Source organism: Somniosus microcephalus, chromosome 10, assembly GCF_052327205.1.
Source record: "Somniosus microcephalus isolate GS21.2 chromosome 10, FLI_Smic_1.0, whole genome shotgun sequence".
NCBI lineage: Eukaryota > Metazoa > Chordata > Chondrichthyes > Squaliformes > Somniosidae > Somniosus > Somniosus microcephalus.
In genome coordinates this window covers 177,374,088-177,393,450 of record NC_140996.1, presented here as the reverse complement: position 1 = coordinate 177,393,450, position 19,363 = coordinate 177,374,088, and the positions used below count along the sequence as shown (strand labels likewise).

The 19,363-nt window shown below is 50.9% G+C and overlaps 1 protein-coding gene across 7 annotated transcripts in view; it reads left to right on the top strand.

The window, feature by feature from the left end:
- The window catches only part of atp8a2 (ATPase phospholipid transporting 8A2), a 696,532-nt gene extending 677,628 nt beyond the window's left edge, over positions 1-18,904 (top strand). For 2 of the 7 annotated variants that reach the window (XM_085999229.1, XM_085999228.1), the window contains exons 39-40: positions 13,680-13,855; positions 17,433-17,490. In XM_085999229.1, the coding sequence (XP_085855355.1) occupies positions 13,680-13,816 (137 nt within the window). In that variant the 3' untranslated portion in view covers positions 13,817-13,855; positions 17,433-17,490. Of the gene's footprint in view, positions 1-13,679; positions 13,856-17,432 lie in introns of all 7 variants that reach the window. The other 5 variants (XM_085999231.1, XM_085999232.1, XM_085999230.1 and 2 more) reach the window with 3 other exon arrangements.
- Positions 18,905-19,363: the final 459 nt, after the last annotated feature.

The following is a 19,363-nucleotide window of genomic DNA, read 5'->3' as shown; positions in this document are numbered from 1 at the left end:
CTCTTTTCCCCCCCCCCCGGCTCTCTCTTTCCCCCCACCCCCCCCCGTCGCGCTCTCTCTCCCCCCCCCCCCCCCCAGTCGCTCTCTCTCCCCCCCCCCCCAGTCACTCTCTCTTTCCCCCCCCCGTCACACTCTCTTCCCCCCCCCCCAGTCGCTCTCTCTCCCCCCCCCCCCCAGTCACTCTCTCTTTCCCCCCCCGTCACTCTCTCTTCCCCCCCCCCAGTCGCGCTCTCTTCCCCCCCGTCGCTCTCTCTCTTCCCCCCCCAGTCGCTCTCTCTCTTCCCCCCCCAGTCGCGCTCTCTCTTCCCCCCCAGTCCTCGCTCTCTTCCCCCCAGTCGCTCTCTCTTCCCCCCCCCAGTCGCTCTCTCTCTTCCCCCCCCCGTCGCTCTCTCTCTTCCCCCCCCGTCGCTCTCTCTCTTCCCCCCCCAGTCGCTCTCTCTCTTCCCCCCCCCCAGTCGCTCTCTCTCTTCCCCCCCAGTCGCTCTCTCTCTTCCCCCCCCCCCAGTCGCGCTCTCTCTTCCCCCCCAGTCGCTCTCTCTCTTCCCCCCCAGTCGCTCTCTCTCTTCCCCCCCCAGTCGCTCTCTCTCTTCCCCCCCCAGTCGCTCTCTCTCTTTCCCCCCCCGTCGCTCTCTCTCTTCCCCCCCAGTCGCTCTCTCTCTTCCCCCCCCCCCAGTCGCTCTCTCTCTTCCCCCCCAGTCGCTCTCTCTCTTCCCCCCCCCCCAGTCGCGCTCTCTCTTCCCCCCCAGTCGCTCTCTCTCTTCCCCCCCAGTCGCTCTCTCTCTTCCCCCCCAGTCGCTCTCTCTCTTCCCCCCCCCAGTCGCTCTCTCTCTTCCCCCCCAGTCGCTCTCTCTCTTCCCCCCCAGTCGCTCTCTCTCTTCCCCCCCAGTCGCTCTCTCTCTTCCCCCCCAGTCGCTCTCTCTCTTCCCCCCCCAGTCGCTCTCTCTCTTCCCCCCCAGTCGCTCTCTCTTCCCCCCAGTCGCTCTCTCTCTCCCCCCAGTCGCTCTCTCTCTTCCCCCCCAGTCGCTCTCTCTCTTCCCCCCAGTCGCTCTCTCTCTTCCCCCCCAGTCGCTCTCTCTCTTCCCCCCCAGTCGCTCTCTCTCTTCCCCCCCAGTCGCTCTCTCTCTTCCCCCCAGTCGCTCTCTCTCTTCCCCCCAGTCGCTCTCTCTCTTCCCCCCAGTCGCTCTCTCTCTTCCCCCCCAGTCGCTCTCTCTCTTCCCCCCCAGTCGCTCTCTCTCTTCCCCCCCAGTCGCTCTCTCTCTTCCCCCCCAGTCGCTCTCTCTCTTCCCCCCCAGTCGCTCTCTCTCTTCCCCCCCAGTCGCTCTCTCTCTTCCCCCCCAGTCGCTCTCTCTCTTCCCCCCAGTCGCTCTCTCTCTTCCCCCCCAGTCGCTCTCTCTCTTCCCCCCAGTCGCTCTCTCTCTTCCCCCCCAGTCGCTCTCTCTCTTCCCCCCCAGTCGCTCTCTCTCTTCCCCCCAGTCGCTCTCTCTCTTCCCCCCCAGTCGCTCTCTCTCTTCCCCCCCAGTCGCTCTCTCTCTTCCCCCCCAGTCGCTCTCTCTCTTCCCCCCCAGTCGCTCTCTCTCTTCCCCCCAGTCGCTCTCTCTCTTCCCCCCCAGTCGCTCTCTCTCTTCCCCCCCAGTCGCTCTCTCTCTTCCCCCCCAGTCGCTCTCTCTCTTCCCCCCCAGTCGCTCTCTCTCTTCCCCCCCAGTCGCTCTCTCTCTTCCCCCCCAGTCGCTCTCTCTCTTCCCCCCCAGTCGCTCTCTCTCTTCCCCCCCAGTCGCTCTCTCTCTTCCCCCCCAGTCGCTCTCTCTCTTCCCCCCCCAGTCGCTCTCTCTCTTCCCCCCCAGTCGCTCTCTCTCTTCCCCCCCAGTCGCTCTCTCTCTTCCCCCCCAGTCGCTCTCTCTCTTCCCCCCCAGTCGCTCTCTCTCTTCCCCCCCAGTCGCTCTCTCTCTTCCCCCCCCAGTCGCTCTCTCTCTTCCCCCCCCCCAGTCGCTCTCTCTCTTCCCCCCCAGTCGCTCTCTCTCTTCCCCCCCAGTCGCTCTCTCTCTTCCCCCCCAGTCGCTCTCTCTCTTCCCCCCAGTCGCTCTCTCTCTTCCCCCCCAGTCGCTCTCTCTCTTCCCCCCCCAGTCGCTCTCTCTCTTCCCCCCCAGTCGCTCTCTCTCTTCCCCCCCAGTCGCTCTCTCTCTTCCCCCCCCAGTCGCTCTCTCTCTTCCCCCCCAGTCGCTCTCTCTCTTCCCCCCCAGTCGCTCTCTCTCTTCCCCCCCAGTCGCTCTCTCTCTTCCCCCCCAGTCGCTCTCTCTCTTCCCCCCCCAGTCGCTCTCTCTCTTCCCCCCCCAGTCGCTCTCTCTCTTCCCCCCCCAGTCGCTCTCTCTCTTCCCCCCCAGTCGCTCTCTCTCTTCCCCCCCAGTCGCTCTCTCTCTTCCCCCCCAGTCGCTCTCTCTCTTCCCCCCAGTCGCTCTCTCTCTTCCCCCCAGTCGCTCTCTCTCTTCCCCCCAGTCGCTCTCTCTCTTCCCCCCCAGTCGCTCTCTCTCTTCCCCCCCAGTCGCTCTCTCTCTTCCCCCCCAGTCGCTCTCTCTCTTCCCCCCAGTCGCTCTCTCTCTTCCCCCCCAGTCGCTCTCTCTCTTCCCCCCCAGTCGCTCTCTCTCTTCCCCCCCCCCAGTCGCTCTCTCTCTTCCCCCCCAGTCGCTCTCTCTCTTCCCCCCCAGTCGCTCTCTCTCTTCCCCCCCAGTCGCTCTCTCTCTTACCCCCCCAGTCGCTCTCTCTCTTCCCCCCCAGTCGCTCTCTCTCTTCCCCCCCAGTCGCTCTCTCTCTCTTCCCCCCCAGTCGCTCTCTCTCTTCCCCCCCAGTCGCTCTCTCTCTTCCCCCCCAGTCGCTCTCTCTCTTCCCCCCCAGTCGCTCTCTCTCTTCCCCCCCAGTCGCTCTCTCTCTTCCCCCCCAGTCGCTCTCTCTCTTCCCCCCCCAGTCGCTCTCTCTCTTCCCCCCCCAGTCGCTCTCTCTCTTCCCCCCCCCAGTCGCTCTCTCTCTTCCCCCCCAGTCGCTCTCTCTTCCCCCCCCAGTCGCACTCTCTTCCCCCCCAGTCGCTCTCTCTTCCCCCCCAGTCGCTCTCTCTTCCCCCCCAGTCGCTCTCTCTTCCCCCCCAGTCGCTCTCTCTTCCCCCCCAGTCGCTCTCTCTTCCCCCCCAGTCGCTCTCTCTTCCCCCCCAGTCGCTCTCTCTTCCCCCCCAGTCGCTCTCTCTTCCCCCCCAGTCGCTCTCTCTTCCCCCCCAGTCGCTCTCTCTTCCCCCCCAGTCGCTCTCTCTCTTCCCCCCCAGTCGCTCTCTCTCTTCCCCCCCAGTCGCTCTCTCTCTTCCCCCCCAGTCGCTCTCTCTCTTCCCCCCCAGTCGCTCTCTCTCTTTCCCCCCCCAGTCGCTCTCTCTCTTCCCCCCCCCCCCAGTCGCTCTCTCTCTTCCCCCCCAGTCGCTCTCTCTCTTCCCCCCCCCCCAGTCGCTCTCTCTCTTCCCCCCCCCCAGTCGCGCTCTCTCTTTCCCCCCCCACCCCCAGTCGCTCTCTCTCTTCCCCCCCCCCCCCCCAATCGCTCTCTCTCTCTCTTCCCACAACAACGTGCCCTCGAAAAAGCCTCGGCACCGCCGGGCACCCCCAGCTATCTATGTATATATATAAAAGGATACTTCTGTCTGTCATTCCGTCTGTCTGTCTTGAATTAACTCGAAAGTTATAGAGCGTACCTACACGTGCGTTACGTCGAAAGAAAGCTGACGATTCCAGAACCGTCCTCAGCGTATTTACGTTTCGGCCGGACAAAAATTGCGCCCGCGGTATCCAAAAAACGTTCAACATTCCGCTCATTATCCGCTCATTAGCATCGAGTGACGTCGAGGTCGACCAATCGTACGGCGGGTTCCTGGCGCGTGCGGCCGGGCCCTCCTACGGTCGAGTGACGGGACGATTGACCAATCCTACGCTTTGGTGACCTGACGGTCCACCAATCGGTGCCTGTGTGGGCGGGCCTTATCGTTCTGAACCGAGGTGAGTCGCCGCCATCTTGATTCCAAACTTGTCCTCTCTTTTTCCCGCTTTCTGTGTCTTTTAAAAAAAAAAGTTCCTTTTAAAACAGAAATTCTTCTTAAAAAAAGTTAATTACTTTCAGAAATTGTTTTTAAAAAAAAGTTAATTACTTTCTAAATCTTTTATCTAATCTCATTAATTTTCCTACCTTTCCCCGTTTTTGCAGGTAGGCCTCTAAGCCTGGGCGTCTGTTGCCAGCCATGCTGGACCCAAGGCAATTATTTTGTGGCAAGCTCCTCCCACCTCTCACCCCCCCCCTTCGGTCTCCCCCATCACGTGATGGTTGACCAATCCTATGGCGTGTGTGGGCGGGGCCTGATGCTTAATAAGACAGAATAAATAAAAGTTACTTTAGTCTTCACGAGCACTGGAGTGACTGCAGCAACTATTGCAGCGTAAGTGAAGAGATAGAGAATAAATAATTCAGTTTTTATATCTTCTAACTTTATATCTTCTTTCCTTAAAAAACTTTCGGTTTTCAAAAGGCGAAAGTTTTTTAAGGAAAGAAGATATAAAGTTAGAAGATATACAAAAACCGAAAGTTTTTAAGGAAAGAACATATAAAGTTAGAAGATTTCCGATTTTGTACCTTGCAGCTACTTTTTTTTAAAAGTAAACAAATTTTGCAGTTTTTAATTAAGAAATTTTTTTTTTCCGTGCTTCCAACCGACATGAGAAAATGGCCGCCGGCTTCTTCATGCACCTTCAAGGCTGGCCGCACCTGCCCTGAAGGCTGACAGACAGTTTTTTCTTTCTGCCCCCGCCCCCTATCCCCTTTCCCCCACCCCCCTCTCAAGGGTTAACCCGGCAACCGGCTCTGGAGATCGGGAGGGGAGGAGGGTTACCCTGGCAACTGGGCCCGGCCATCTTTCATCCTGGCAGCAGTTCAATGCAGCGACACCACAGCGCCATATTTGATCCTGGCGGCACGGCAATTTCCTCGTGACGCCATCTTTGATCATGGCGGAACTTCAATGTGGGCCCGAACAGCGCCATCTTTAGTCTGGGCTGCCCGGTTTCTTCCTCCTTCCCTCTCTCTCCTTCCCCCCCCCTCTCTCGCCCCCCTCTCTCCCCTCCCTCCCCCCTCTGTCCCCCCTCTCCCTCCCTCCTCTGTCCCCCCTCCCCCTCTCCCCTCCCCCCTCCCTCCCCCTCTCCCCTCCCCCCCTCTCCCCCTCCCTCCCTCCTCCCCCTCCCTCCCTCCTCTCCCCCTCCCCTCCCCCCTCCCCCTCCGATGCGCTATCAATTACTCATAAAAGACTGAGAGTTAGAAGAGTAACTAAAGGCTTTTATTAACAACAGAATGGAGGTCTGCCTCAAGTGGTCGACCGGTCCAGGATACCAAGGGCTGGGGAGCAGTCACCTTTATACTCGGACCTGTGGGAGGAGTCAGCCGAGGCATGTCCAGGCATGTACACAGTGGAATACAAACAGGACAAACAGGAATACAAACAGTGGTTTACCACACCCTCCCCCTCCCCCTCCCCCTCTCCTCCTCCCCCTCTCCTCCCCCCCCTCTCCTCCCCCCCCCCTTGATGCGCTATCAATTACTCATAAAAGACTGAGAGTTAGAAGAGTAACTAAAGGCTTTTATTAACAACAGAATGGAGGTCTGCCTCGCGTGGTCGACCGATCCATGATACTAAGGGCTGGGGAGCAGTCACCTTTATACTAGGACCTGTGGGAGGAGTCAGCCGAGGCATGTCCAGGCATGTACACAGTGGAATACAAACAGGACAAACAGGAATACAAACAGTGGTTTACCACATTCACCCCTTGTTTAAAATTGAGTCCGGCGGGGTGAAGTGTATTAAAAGTTAGTGTATTGGAGTCTCTCCGGAGGTCTTGTCTGCCGCTGTGATCTGCGTGGCGACGGCAGGGGTAGTGAAGTTTCCGGCGTCGAGTCCAGCGTAGGCTGTGGCACAGGCGTGTCGTCCTCGTAGATGTCGAGCGGGTCGCGGGGCCCAGGCCTGCCGTCTGCTGGGGCTGGATATCGGATCGTGGGGGGGGTGGTAGTGGGTAGTGGGTTACTGCGGCCCCCGAGGGTGCAAAGTCTCTTATGGAGACTGTGTCCTCCCGCCCGTCCGGGTATGCGATGTAAGCATACTGGGGGTTGGCGTGGAGGAGGTCGACCCTCTCGACCAGGGGGTCCGTTTTATGGGTCCTCACGTGTCTTCTCAGTAGGACCGGCCCTGGGGACGTCAGCCATGGCGGTAGCGATGTCCCCGATGTGGACTTCCTTGGGAAGACAAACATTTTCTCATGAGGGGTGGCGTTAGTGGCAGTGCAGAGCAGTGACCGAATAGAGTGGAGCGCATCGGGGAGCACATCCTGCCAGCGGGAGGTTGGAAGGCCCCTAGACTTTAAGGCTAGCAGGACGGCCTTCCAAACTGTCGCATTTTCTCTTTCCACCTGTCCGTTCCCCCGGGGGTTGTAACTGGTGGTCCTGCTTGTGGCAATACCCCTAGTTAGCAGGTACTGACGGAGTTCGTCGCTCATAAACGATGAGCCCCGGTCGCTATGGATATAGCTGGGGAAGCCGAACAGGGTGAAGAGGTTGTTCAGACATTTAATGACCGTGGCACTGGTCATGTCCGGGCAGGGGAAGGCGAACGGGAAACGGGAGCACTCATCAATAATATTGAGGAAGTACACATTGCGGTCGGAGGAGGGGAGAGGCCCTTTAAAATCAACGCTCAGGCGCTCGAAGGGGCGAGTGGCTTTTATCAGGTGGGCCCTGTCTGGTCTATAAAAGTGCGGTTTGCACTCAGCGCAGACTTGGCAGTTCCTGGTCATGGTCCTGACCTCCTCAATAGAGTAAGGCAGGTTGCGGGCCTTGATGAGGTGGAAGAACCTGGTGACCCCCGGGTGGCAGAGGTCATTGTGGAGGGCCCGCAGTCTATCGATCTGCGCGCTGGCGCAGGTGCCACGCGATAGCGCATCCGGGGGTTCATTTAGCTTCCCGGGCCGGTACAAGATCTCGTAGTTGTAGGTGGAAAGTTCGATTCTCCACCTCAAGATCTTGTCATTTTTGATTTTGCCCCTCTGCTTGTTGTTAAACATAAAAGCAACTGAACGCTGGTCAGTGAGCAGGGTAAATCGTTTTCCGGCCAGGTAGTGCCTCCAATGACGCACAGCCTCCACAATCGCCTGGGCCTCCTTCTCAACAGCGGAGTGTCTGGTCTCCGGGCCTTGGAGGGTTCGTGAAAAGAAGGCCACGGGTCTCCCCGCCTGATTGAGGGTAGCGGCCAGGGCAAAGTCAGACGCGTCGCTTTCCACCTGGAAGGGGATGAATTCGTCCACTGCGTGCATGGTGGCTTTGGCAATGTCCTCCTTGATACGGTGGAAGGCTAAGCGGGCCTCTGCCGTCAAGGGAAAAGAGGTGGACTTGATCAGCGGACGGGCCTTGTCCGCATAGTAGGGGACCCACTGGGCGTAATAGGAGAAAAACCCTAGGCACCTCTTCAGGGCCTTGAGGCAGTGGGGCAGTGGAAGTTCCATAAGGGGACGCATCCGGTCGGGGTCGGGGCCGATGACTCCGTGTTCCACAACACAGCCAAGGATGGCGAGGCGGTTTGTGCGGAATATGCACTTCTCCTTGTTATATGTCAGGTTTAGGAGTTGGGCGGTGCGGAGGAATTTTTCGAGGTTTGCGTCATGGTCCTGCAAGTCACGGCCGCAGATGGTCACATTGTCCAGATATGGGAAAGTGGCCTGCAACGCATTTTGATCTACCATCCGGTCCATCTCCCTTTGGAAGACGGAGACCCCGTTGGTGACGCCAAAGGGAACCCTAAGGAAGTGATAGAGGCGGCCGTTTGCCTCAAAGGCAGTGTACTGGCGGTCCTCAGGGCGGATGGGGAGCTGGTGGTACGCTGATTTCAGGTCAATGGTCGAGAAGACGCGGTACTGCGCGATCTGGTTGACCATATCAGCTATACGGGGGAGTGGGTAGGCGTCCAGCAGGGTGTAGCGATTTATTGTCTGGCTGTAGTCGATGACCAGGCGCTGCTTCTCGCCGGTCTTAACGACCACAACCTGGGCTCGCCAGGGGCTGGTGCTGCCCTCAATAATCCCTTCTTTCAGGAGCCGCTCCACTTCGGTTTTAATGAAAACCCTGTCCCCGGCACTGTATCGCCTGCTCTTTGTGGCGATGGGCTTACAGTCGGGGGTGAGGTTAGCAAACAGTTGCGGGGGGGTGACTCTGAGTGTGGAGAGGTTGCACCTGGTGCGCGGCGGGCAGTATGGAAGCTGCTGGCTGCGGACTGTGAGTGGGGGTAGGGGTCCACCGTACGCCATCGTAACACTTTTAAGGTGGCACTGAAAATCTAACCCCAGCAGGACGGCAGCGCAGAGGTCAGGCAGGACCAGAAGTTTAAAATGATCGTACACGGTCCCGTCTACTACGAGTGTCACCACGCAGTAGCCGCCGATGTCCGCCGACTGGGACTCGGAGGCCATAGAAATCCGCTGTTGCGCAGGCAGGACTGGGAGAGAGCAACGCCGCACCGTGTCGGGGTGGATGAAGCTCTCCGTGCTCCCAGAGTCAAAAAGGCAGATTGTATCGTGACCATTTACCTTAATGTCCATTGTGGAACTGGCCAGTTGGTGCGGTCTCGCTTGGTCCAGTGTAACGGATGCCAGCGTAGGGGTCGGTGTGTCGCTGCGGGTATCAGATGAGGCGGTGTCGGGGGCCTGCTGCGTCCCGGCTGTCGTCCAAGATGGCGGCGTCCATGATCCCCATGTGGCTGGAGGCGTCCAAAATGGCTGCTGTACCGGTGATTCGCACATGGCCGGGGAGGTCCAAGATGGCGGCCCGCATGGCCCACACGCGGCGCTGCTGGGGTTCGGGGTGGCTTTGGCCCTGCAGACGCTAGCGTAGTGTCCCTTCTTCCCGCAGCCCGAGCAGATCGCGTTTTTCGCCGGGCAGCGCGCTCTGGGGTGTTTTGCCTGGCCACAGAAGTAGCATTTCTGGCCTTGGGGCACTGCTGTCTGGCCTTGGGACACTGCTGCGGTAGTTGGGCCGTTGTTGGGGTGTGGCTGGGGTGGCACGGCGCTATGAGGCGGTCCTACCGTGTCCCAGGCTGTCATTCCCCGCGGCGTCCACGGTGCAGAGGAGTAGGCATCCATGCCCTGGTAGGCTGCATCCAACGATAGTGCGAGTTCGGAGGCCTTGTTGAGGTCGAGGTTACTCTGCTCCAACAGTCGCTGTCGGGTGTAATTGGATCTGTGGCCCGCTACAAAAGCGTCCCGGATAAGTTCCTCTGTGTACACGGCGGCCTTTACATCCTTACAACCACAGGCCCGGCCAAGCACAGACAGTGCCTGAAGGTATTCCACGGTCGATTCCCCAGGTTGTTGTTTACGACTCCCCAGGAGGTGCCTGGCATACACTTCGTTCACTGGGCGCGTGTACTGGTCCTTGAGGAGCTTGATAGCGTCCGCGTACGAGGTCGCGTTTTGGATGACCGAGTACACTCGGTGGTTCACTTTGGAGGTCAGGACATCCAGTTTGTCCTCGTCCGATTTGATTGCTTCGGAGGCGGTCAGGAATTTTTCGAAACACTTAAGCCAGTGAGTAAACTTGGTGGATGAGTCCGCCTCCCGATGATCTAAGTCCAGGCATGCTGGTGTGAGGATCTTCTCCATTATAAAAATGTTGTTAATAAAATAGATGCGCTATCAATTACTCATAAAAGACTGAGAGTTAGAAGAGTAACTAAAGGCTTTTATTAACAACAGAATGGAGGTCTGCCTCGCGTGGTCGACCGGTCCATGATACTAAGGGCTGGGGAGCAGTCACCTTTATACTAGGACCTGTGGGAGGAGTCAGCCGAGGCATGTCCAGGCATGTACACAGTGGAATACAAACAGGACAAACAGGAATACAAACAGTGGTTTACCACACCCCTCTCCTCCTCCCCCCCCCCTCTCCTCACCCCCCCTCTCCTCCCCCCCCTCTCCTCCCCCCCCTCTCCTCCCCCCCCTCTCCTCCCCCCCCTCTCCTCCCCCCCCCTCTCCTCCCCCCCTCTTCTCCTCCCCCTCCTCTCCCTCCTACCCCCTACCTCCCCCCCCTCCTCTTCCCCCCCAGTCGCTCTCTCTCTTCCCCCAGTTGCGCTCTCTCTCTCCCCCACCCCCCCCCCCCCCCAGTCGCGCTCTCCCTCTCTCCCAACAACAACATGCCCTCGAAAAAGCCTCAGCACCGCCGGGCACTCCAGCTAGTATTATATATATATATTGTGATACACAAGGTGTCGCAATTGTGTGGGACAGGCTGGATGGACCAGAGGGTCTTTATCTGTCCGTCAATGTTCGTAGTCACATTGTGGATGATTCATGTTGACATCCTAGCTTTGACTGAAATGTGGCTCACAGGTTGCAACATCCTGCCCCTTACCAAAGCCACTTCAGCTGACTATACTTTCCACCCCCAACCTCTCCAAACTACCATGGTGGCAGTAGGGCCCTTAATACCAAGTCACACCTTGGCCAGTCTTTTTGTGCATCCCCCCTTCTCCTATTGCTTTGCCCCACTATTGGTGGCCAAGCATTCAGCCACCTTGGTCCCGCTCCTCCTTAAAACCACCCACTTTGACTGAGCTTTTGGTCGCCCCTCCTAATGTCTCCTTCTTTGGCTGAACATGTGTCTTTTACCCCACAACTTTCTGACTCCGAGGTAAGCGTGCTACCACTGAACCACAGCTGACTTATTAGTCAGAAGGGAGACCTAGCCACATAATCTAGGCTGACACTCCAGTACAGTACTGAAGGAGTGCTACACTTTGGCCATCTTTCAGATGAGACGTTAAACCGAGACCTGTCTGCCCTCTCAGGTGGACATAAAAGATCCCATGGCACTATTTGAAGAAGAGCAGGGGAACTCACTCAGTATCCTGGCAAATATTTATCACAACCAACATTACTAAAACTGATTATCTGGTCATTCGTCTTAATGCTTTTGTGGGACCTTGCTGTGCGCATATTGGTTGCTGCATGTCCCAGCACCATAAGAGTGACTATACTTCAAAAGTATTCCATTGGCTGTAAAACACTTTGGGATCTCCTGAGATCAGGAAAGGGGCTATATAAATGGCAAGTTCGTTCGTTCATTCTTTCTTTCCCCCTCTCCCTCGCTCTCTCTCCTCCGCCCCCCCCCTCCCTCTCTCTCTCCTTTGAGATACATTTTTGTTCATGTTAACTAACCCGATAGCTGAATCTGGGATCTTGTATAAAATCTAATGAGGTAAAATTCACTAACAAAATTTGAAAATCCAGTTTTCCAAATACTGAATCAAGATGACTTATGGATATTAGATGTAACATTGTTACAAGCGATGTATATTGAATAAACTGTCTAGTTTTAATTGAATGAACTGTGCAATTTGAATTAAGGAATATAGTGAGGGCCCTGAAAGCTGTAAACCAGTAATACCCTATTAAAGTTAGTATACTACAGTGAGAGATAGCTTGTAGTACCCCGGATGTCCATCTGAGATTGTTAAGTTAGAGTTCACTGATGATAATTGATGGCAAAACAAAATGGAAATCCTTAAGGCAGAGACAGAAGCAGAACCAACAGACCATAAGGACTATTAAAAACAGTGCTCTATAGAAAGGCCCTGGATCTCCAAAACATAACAGCGAACAGTATTCCTTTCATTGGCATAAAAGCACCTCCTCTCTAGGCTTTAAGTGCTACCATCCCATGCCCTCATGAAAATAATTATCTGGCAGCCCAAACTTCCCAATGGAACAAGCAGCTGTCCACACTTTATTTCACTGAAGGGGGGACAGCTACTAAACTTCATAAAGCATTGGCTGAAAATCACTACAGATTTATGGGTGACAAAAGTGGTTACATTTTATTTCAATGGTCCCTTCCTAAAACTCAGGGATATTTTATTACTGATTGTATTGTAAATATCCTGCCCCACCTCCCTTATTAATATTAAAGGCCAGGAGAAAAGTTTTATTCATACAGTTTTGTAGTCCCCCAAAAGACTTTGGACCAATCGTGACCTCAATCCAAACAAACTGCTCAAAAAGTAATTCAGTGCTATCATGTTGTCTGTGGCCTCACATAATTTGTCCATGTTACGATCCAGGAGCCATAGATCTATAAAGGCTTACTTTCACTTTGCCATTAAATAAACTTCCTCCACTCCATTTGGCAGCCAGGCATTTGCTGTCCTTTAGCCCAGTTTCATCTCCCTGGGTAGTTTTTTTTTTTTAAAAGCCTATCTGCCTGTTTAACCTAAAAGAGCCAAATGCCTAGCCATACCTACATGTCTGGCTCATGGGAGCCCTCCAGGACATTGCCTGGACAGTGGCTTGTTAAACATCATGGGGGGAGGGGATTACAGGCAAACTCAATCCTCTCCTTGGCCAATAACCACATTCATGGATTTTCCAACAAGGGTCATTGGATAGTCTTTGGGAGTAGGTAACCCCCCAGCCTACAAGTCCAGGGCATTAATTTTATGCGTCCTTGGCTAGCATCAGCTAACACATCACAAACCTTGGACCTTCTTGGTTTATATGGCTCAGTACCACACCGCGTGGTACATTCTCCTACTGTCCCATTGGAGGAGCATTGAGCGTTATTTTCTGAAGCTCCAAAAAAAACTGTGTCTACAGCGATACTTTCTCCCTTTTCTCCTTTTAGAAAGTAACTTTTTCAGTAGCCTTACCCATGTAATAACAGCTTTGTGGTTATACTTTTAGGTAGTCTTTCCTTTTAGTTATTTTTATTTTTCTGTATTTTTTCGTTATTCCATTTGCTAATCCACAAATGTTAACCTCTGATGCTAAGTGCAAATTCAGGACTGTTTGCATAGAGGCCATTTAGTTGTAAGTTAAAATCAAGGGGGAAGAAAAACAGTCATAGGTGTAAGCTTGTGCCCTGCTATTTAGGATACAGGAAAGGAAAAGAGTTGCACAGTTCCGCTGGAAAAGTTTTCTAAGGAATAGGTATCCCTCATGATTTCCCCTGCTGACCTCACTAATGACATTTGGAGGATAACTTCATTGAAATAATGAATACAAGACTAAAGTTACATAATGTACCTTTATTCCACATCCATTCAGGATATCCATTGCAAATAACCCATAGCATCACAGCATGATGCAAACCAGTTTGCATCCTGTATAGGTCTAAGGCCAAGGAGCTAGGCCTGTCCAAACCTTTAGCAAGTCTCTAACCTGTAATACTGACACCACTGAATGGCTGTTGGTAAAAGCAGGGATAAATACTTTAGCAACACAGACACACATGTACTCTGTTTTGATACAAGCAGTCCATTCTCTCCCTGACTTGAGGGTATTAAGTAATTGTGTTAGCAGTTTGCTGCACTCATATTCCTGGTGATAATGACTGAGGCTTGTTGTTTGTGTGCTCTGCCTTGGAATGCTTCTTGATGATGCCAGAAATCCGTGTGTGATCTATTGAATAAAACAAATAAAAAGCAGTGAGAATTGTCTTTATCTGGTTAAGGATATAGAACATTTGGAGGGGAGGAGAGGGATGGAAATGTGTGTATTTTAAAACCTGAGTAGAATTTCATAGCTAAGAAACCTTTTTTATTCTGAGTTACATTTATACATTAGATCCTCATTACCTTGCAGCATCTGAGAGCCAGCTCCAAAGCCATACTGTAAGAAGAGATGTAGTAAAGAAAAGTTTCCTATTGACATCATCTGCATTTTGCTGCACTGCTGTAAAGACCAGAAATGAAATCAGTAGTGCCAATTACAACCTCTGAGTCAAAAACATGGTCATTTTAATCAACTAATCAGAGAAGGTATTGCTACAAAATGCAACTTTGCATTCTCATAGTTTTAGTGAACTATTAGGAAATATATAAAACAGTATTCTGAAGTGTTATTACATTTATATATAGGATTTGCACTGTTACTAGTGTGTTACTGGGTTCATTCATGAGAATGAACGAGCATTGCAGACATACGCGAATTAAGATTTTCTCAGGAGTACATATGGGCTTTTCATTGAATTTTAATTTTAAAAAGAAAAAAAAAATCTACAAGTTTTAAATTTTTATTGTGGGGACTAACATCCACAGTGTAAGGATCTGCACTCTGACCCACTCCCAGTTTTGTGACATGGAGTGTTGTATATATGTGTGGTTAGCTGTTGTCCTCATCGCTGTTTAATAGGTGTGAAATATCAAGCTGAGAAACTGAAACTAATGTTGCTGTCCATAGGATTAAAAAAATGTGTCGATGCTTTCTCCACAACACGTCCAGTATCTCAATTAGGTGGTTGGTGGAGAGGGAAATCAAAGGGTGGGATAGCCTGTGTCACATTCATGCATCACCCGGTAGCTGGTTATAGAGCAGCATTGGCAGGGGCCCGTGAATAGGTTACCTCTTTTCTTGGCTAAGGTTTGGTGCATAGCCTAAGACCTAAAGAAACAATCAAGGAGAGCAAAGTTCTCCTGATACTTTTGTGATATGGAACTGACCCAATACAGATCAGGGAGGTCCCAGGTTTAGTACCCAGTCTGTACTGTGTTATCCTGAGAAGCAGTAGTGGTGCTACATTTAGTTCAGCACCTCTGAATTAGGGACAGGAGAATCAATTAAGGTTCCCACTCGTTATCACTGCCTAGTGACCCCTGAAATAAAGCATCTTATCACACCTTTTAGAAACTTCCCTAATGTCTTCACGTACACTTAATTACTTTGAAGTAACCGTTATGTCTGCAAACACGGCAGCTGTTTTACACACAGAAAGATCCCAGTCACCAGATCAATGACCATTTAATCTCTCTTTGGCTATGTTGGTTAGGGAAGAATGTTGGTCACTAGGTGAATTGCTTGCTCCTGTTTAATATCCACCTTGACCAAAGGAACAATCAGACAGGACCTCACATTTCATCCAAAGGATGGCATTGCCAACAATGCAGCACTCCCTCAGTACTGCACTAAAGTGTCAGCCTAGATTATGTGCTGAAGCCCAGGAGGGTGGATTAAAATCCTAATCACCTGGCTCGGAGATTGCTACCAACTAGCCAAGCTAACCCTGCTGGAAAATTCACTTATGTTAGGACAGAATCGGCCAAATAGCCCACCAACACTAGCTTACTTGAAGAATGCCCACTTGGTGAGATACCAGAGGATGACTGGTCTCCATGGAGCCATAATCTGCATAATCTTCAGGTGAAGAGGGGGGAAAAGTGGGGAAGAAATAATTAAGGAAAACAGTAACTTATAAACTGGAAAAGGGAATGATGTGCAGTGCTGTACTATTGTTAAAACAAAGGGGCATGTCTGGTAAAAATTACATTCATAGGAACAAGAGTAGATCATTCAGCCTCTCTAGTCTGTTCTGCCATTCAATTAGATCATGAACACCATCTCACCAGATCTTTAGTACAGAGATATGGTATCCATTATCCCATTCATTCTATGCCTAAATGAGGGGTACAGTTTTCAGTTTGGTTAAAAAATCAGCAAAAAAAAATCCTAAGTTTAGAAATAACTAGTACTGTGCATAAATGATCCATTTACACCAATGTTTGTTTTGAATGTACAACTGAATTATTATTGACCAGACCCCACTGGAATTGAGGCTTATAGGATGAAGCGTGTACTAAGTTTCTACACAATGTAACTCTTTACATAGGTTTTTCACAAGGATATATAAAATAGATTTTTTTTTTTTTTTAAAAGGGACAAACCACAACCTGACGACAACAACAGGTATAAGTGGGCATTTTTGGAGTCCACTTAATATTGCATTTACATTCTGAGTTCGCTCAACCACTGTTGGTAAACTGACACTGAACATGAGATGGCACTGCTGCTGCCAGATTTCATGTGCACATCAAAAGCAGCCATATTGTTTGGCCAGTGGCTGGATGAACTGCTTAGCTTTCCCATACAGGCCAGCAGAGCAGCTAGCACATGCTAGCTTGCATAAAATTTTCCTCTGCCACGTATAAAGTAACTGGCTTCCTTAGAAACTGCCCCACAATATACACATAGTCATTTTGAAAAGCACACAGGACCTAAGAACCATTTAGTATCAGGAAGGGATCACTACTAGACCCAAACAAGCCTTTTCATCTTTTAAAATTCAACCACACCTCTCGACATCAACAATTTACATTTATATAGCTCCTTTTATGCAATATAAAACGCTTCACAGAAGCATTATCAAACAATAATTGGCACCGAGCCACATGAGATCATTGGGACAGGTCAAAAAACTTGGTCAAAAAGGTAAGTTTTAAGGAAAGAGAGGCAGAAAGGAATTCTGGAGGTTAGGGCAAGGCAGCTGAAGGCATGGCCGCCAATGGTGGAGCGATAGAAATCAGGGATGTGCAAGAGGCCAGAATTGGAGCAGCACAGAGAACTCAGGCTTGTAGGACTGGAGAAGGTTATAGAGATAGGAGGGGTGAGGCCATTGAGGGATTTGAAAACAAGGATGAAAATGTTTTAAATGAGGCATTGCCAGACCGGTAGTCAATGTAGGTCAGCAAGCACAGAGGTGATGGGTGAATAGGACTTGGTGTGAGTTAGGATACGGGCAGCAGAGTTTTGGATGAGCTCAAGTTTATGGAGGGTGCAAGCTGGGACGCCAGCCAGGAGAGCATTGGAATAGTCGAGTCTAGAGGTAACCGAGGCATGGATGAGGGTTTCAGCAGCAGATGAGCTGGGGCGGAGACGGCCAATGTTATGGAGGTGGAAATAGGCGGTCTTAGTTATGCCACAGATATGTGGTCGGAAGCTCATTTCAGGGTCAAATATGATACCAAGGTTGCGAACAGTCTGGTTCAGCCTCAGACAGATGCTAGGGAGAGGAATGGAGTCGGTGTCTAGAGTGCGGAGTTTGTGGTGAGGACCGAAAACAATGGCTCTCACCACATCTCTCCATCACCTTTCTCTCCATGATCGCATATAATTTCCTCGAGTCTATTTACAGGGTTCACTTCCATAGCTCTTCAGCCTGACTTTGCTTCTTTCTCCAAACTCTGAATTTTTAACTTCTGTCCCCTGTTATTTGAATCCTTCACCATAGTAAACAAATTGCCTGGTACAGTTTTGTCAGTTCCCTTTATAAAATCTTGAAAATTTCAATTGGATAACTTCAAAGTCTCATTTCCAGAAAAAAGCACAAGCACAAGTTCATTAACCTTTCTTTATACCTTAAACTCTTGACATCGCAAATCTCTCTCCCATATGGTTCCCCCACCCCAGTATATTTGCACCTAGTACATTAGTTTGCTGCAGCAACCAATGCTGTCAGTTGCTGTATAATTTAAGAAGGATCCTTTAACGGGAGCTGGAAGCAGCTTCACAATATGCCATTAGACATTCACATCAGTAGTGTTGAATAATTCTGCTCTGTTTCAGATGGGTACGCGTTCTCTCAAGAGGAACATGGTGCGGTTTCACAGACTGAAGTGATCCGGTCGTATGACACCACCAAACACAAAGTTGCTGCAGACTGAGCAGCATTACCTTCCTCAAGTATTGGACTGATGGAAATTTTTGTAAGACATTTGAGCATGCTGACCATCAGTACTGACCATAATTGGCGGCAGCCAAGAGAACGGATTCCTCATTTTTGTGGCCTTAGCCAACTAGCTTGACTTACATTAATTCTCGCACTGACTAATGAGATCTAATGCTGTACCTAAAATATTTTTATGTTGCTGTTCTGGTCAGACTGTAATAATGTAAAATTGTAGGTGCTTGTAAGAAATAATTGTTTAAAACAGTACCGTATCTTGTGTGGAACTGCCAGTCTGCCCCCCCCCCCCTTATACACACACAGTCCAAAACATCTTTAAAAGGTTGATTTTATTTGTACGGAAGTTGGAGGATGAGGTGGGTGCGACAATTGTATATTTAACTCATTTGACTCACACAGGCTGAAGATTGTACTGCATTTCGCCTCGGGTAGTATGCTATCTAAGGGGAAGGTGGGAAATGCATGGACCCTCCCAGTGAAAGTCACTGCTTGCCTGTGTGAGATCTTGTGTTTGTTGTAAAAAGTACATACACAGCTCGTCAACTTGACATACAATAGTGGCATCAGAGCTGCTCGGCCATACCTCAGCAAGGCTGTCAAGAATCAGAATGAGCCAATATCTACGACTTGTTCTTTTTTAAACAATTGGAGTTCTGACGGTCTGTTTACTGCTTTTGTAGTATTCTCATGTATTATAACACTCCCCAACAATGTTTCCATGTAGCATTCTAATTATTAAATGCAGAAAAATCCTTTATTATAAATTAGCCTTTTTGTGAAAAACATCATTTGGTGATTCGGCAAGTTGGTGTGCCAGGCTGCTAAGATGGAGTGGTACAATGCCGATCTCCACCCACAGTCCCTCATGCAGTAAACACTTGATCTTAGCTTCCCCTTCTGGGGAGGGACTGAGCAGAGGCCAAGTGCTTCCCCACACAGTGTGAGCACCAACCTAGGCTGCTCTCACACCTTCTAGCTGGTCACAGAACAGTATTGCCAGGGATTTGCCAGAGATTTTGCAGTAGGTTGCATTTTGTAGTAGCTGCCATTTCAACCCAGCGCAGTCTGTGGCCCAGGGAGACCATGAGAAAAGGAGAAAATTAATATCTTTTTTTTCTCCTCCAAAATATATTTAAAAACTGGAACTCCTTTATAATTTTGGTTCAGAAATCAACTGAAGCAGGGCGATAAAATCCTGTCCAAGCCACAACTGGTGTCTGGAGTTACTTTTTTTTCCCCATTAATTTAAGGGACATTCAGACATAGGCCCAGGTAGCATCTTTTTAAAAATCCTTGTATAAGAATTATCAAAATGTGTAAATGTTGAATTAAAGCAAGGAAGGTTACACAATTTGCATTGTCTGTGAGGTGTCTTGTTCTTTTCATCACCATTGACAGTGTTACTATTTAACATGTAATAATATGGTGACTACACTTTTGTTTCACATTAACCATGACGTTGAAAATCTTTTATGTATCATATAAAGGAGTTCAGTACGAGAATTACAATATCCTTAATAGAAATATCTGAATACAAGGGACAGTTATGAGCTGGTCCACTGACAGACTCTGGATATAAGAAATAGGAGCAGGAGTAGGCCATATGGTCCCTCGAGCCTGCTCCGCCATTCAGTAAGATCATGGTTGCTCTTCGACCTTAACTCCACTTTCCTGCTGAATCCCCATATCCCTTGATGCTCTTAAGAGTCCAAAAATATTTCGATCTCAGCCTTGAATATACTCAACGACTGAGCATCCACAGCGCTCTCGGGTAGAGAATTCCAAAGATTCACAACTGTCTGAGTGCAGA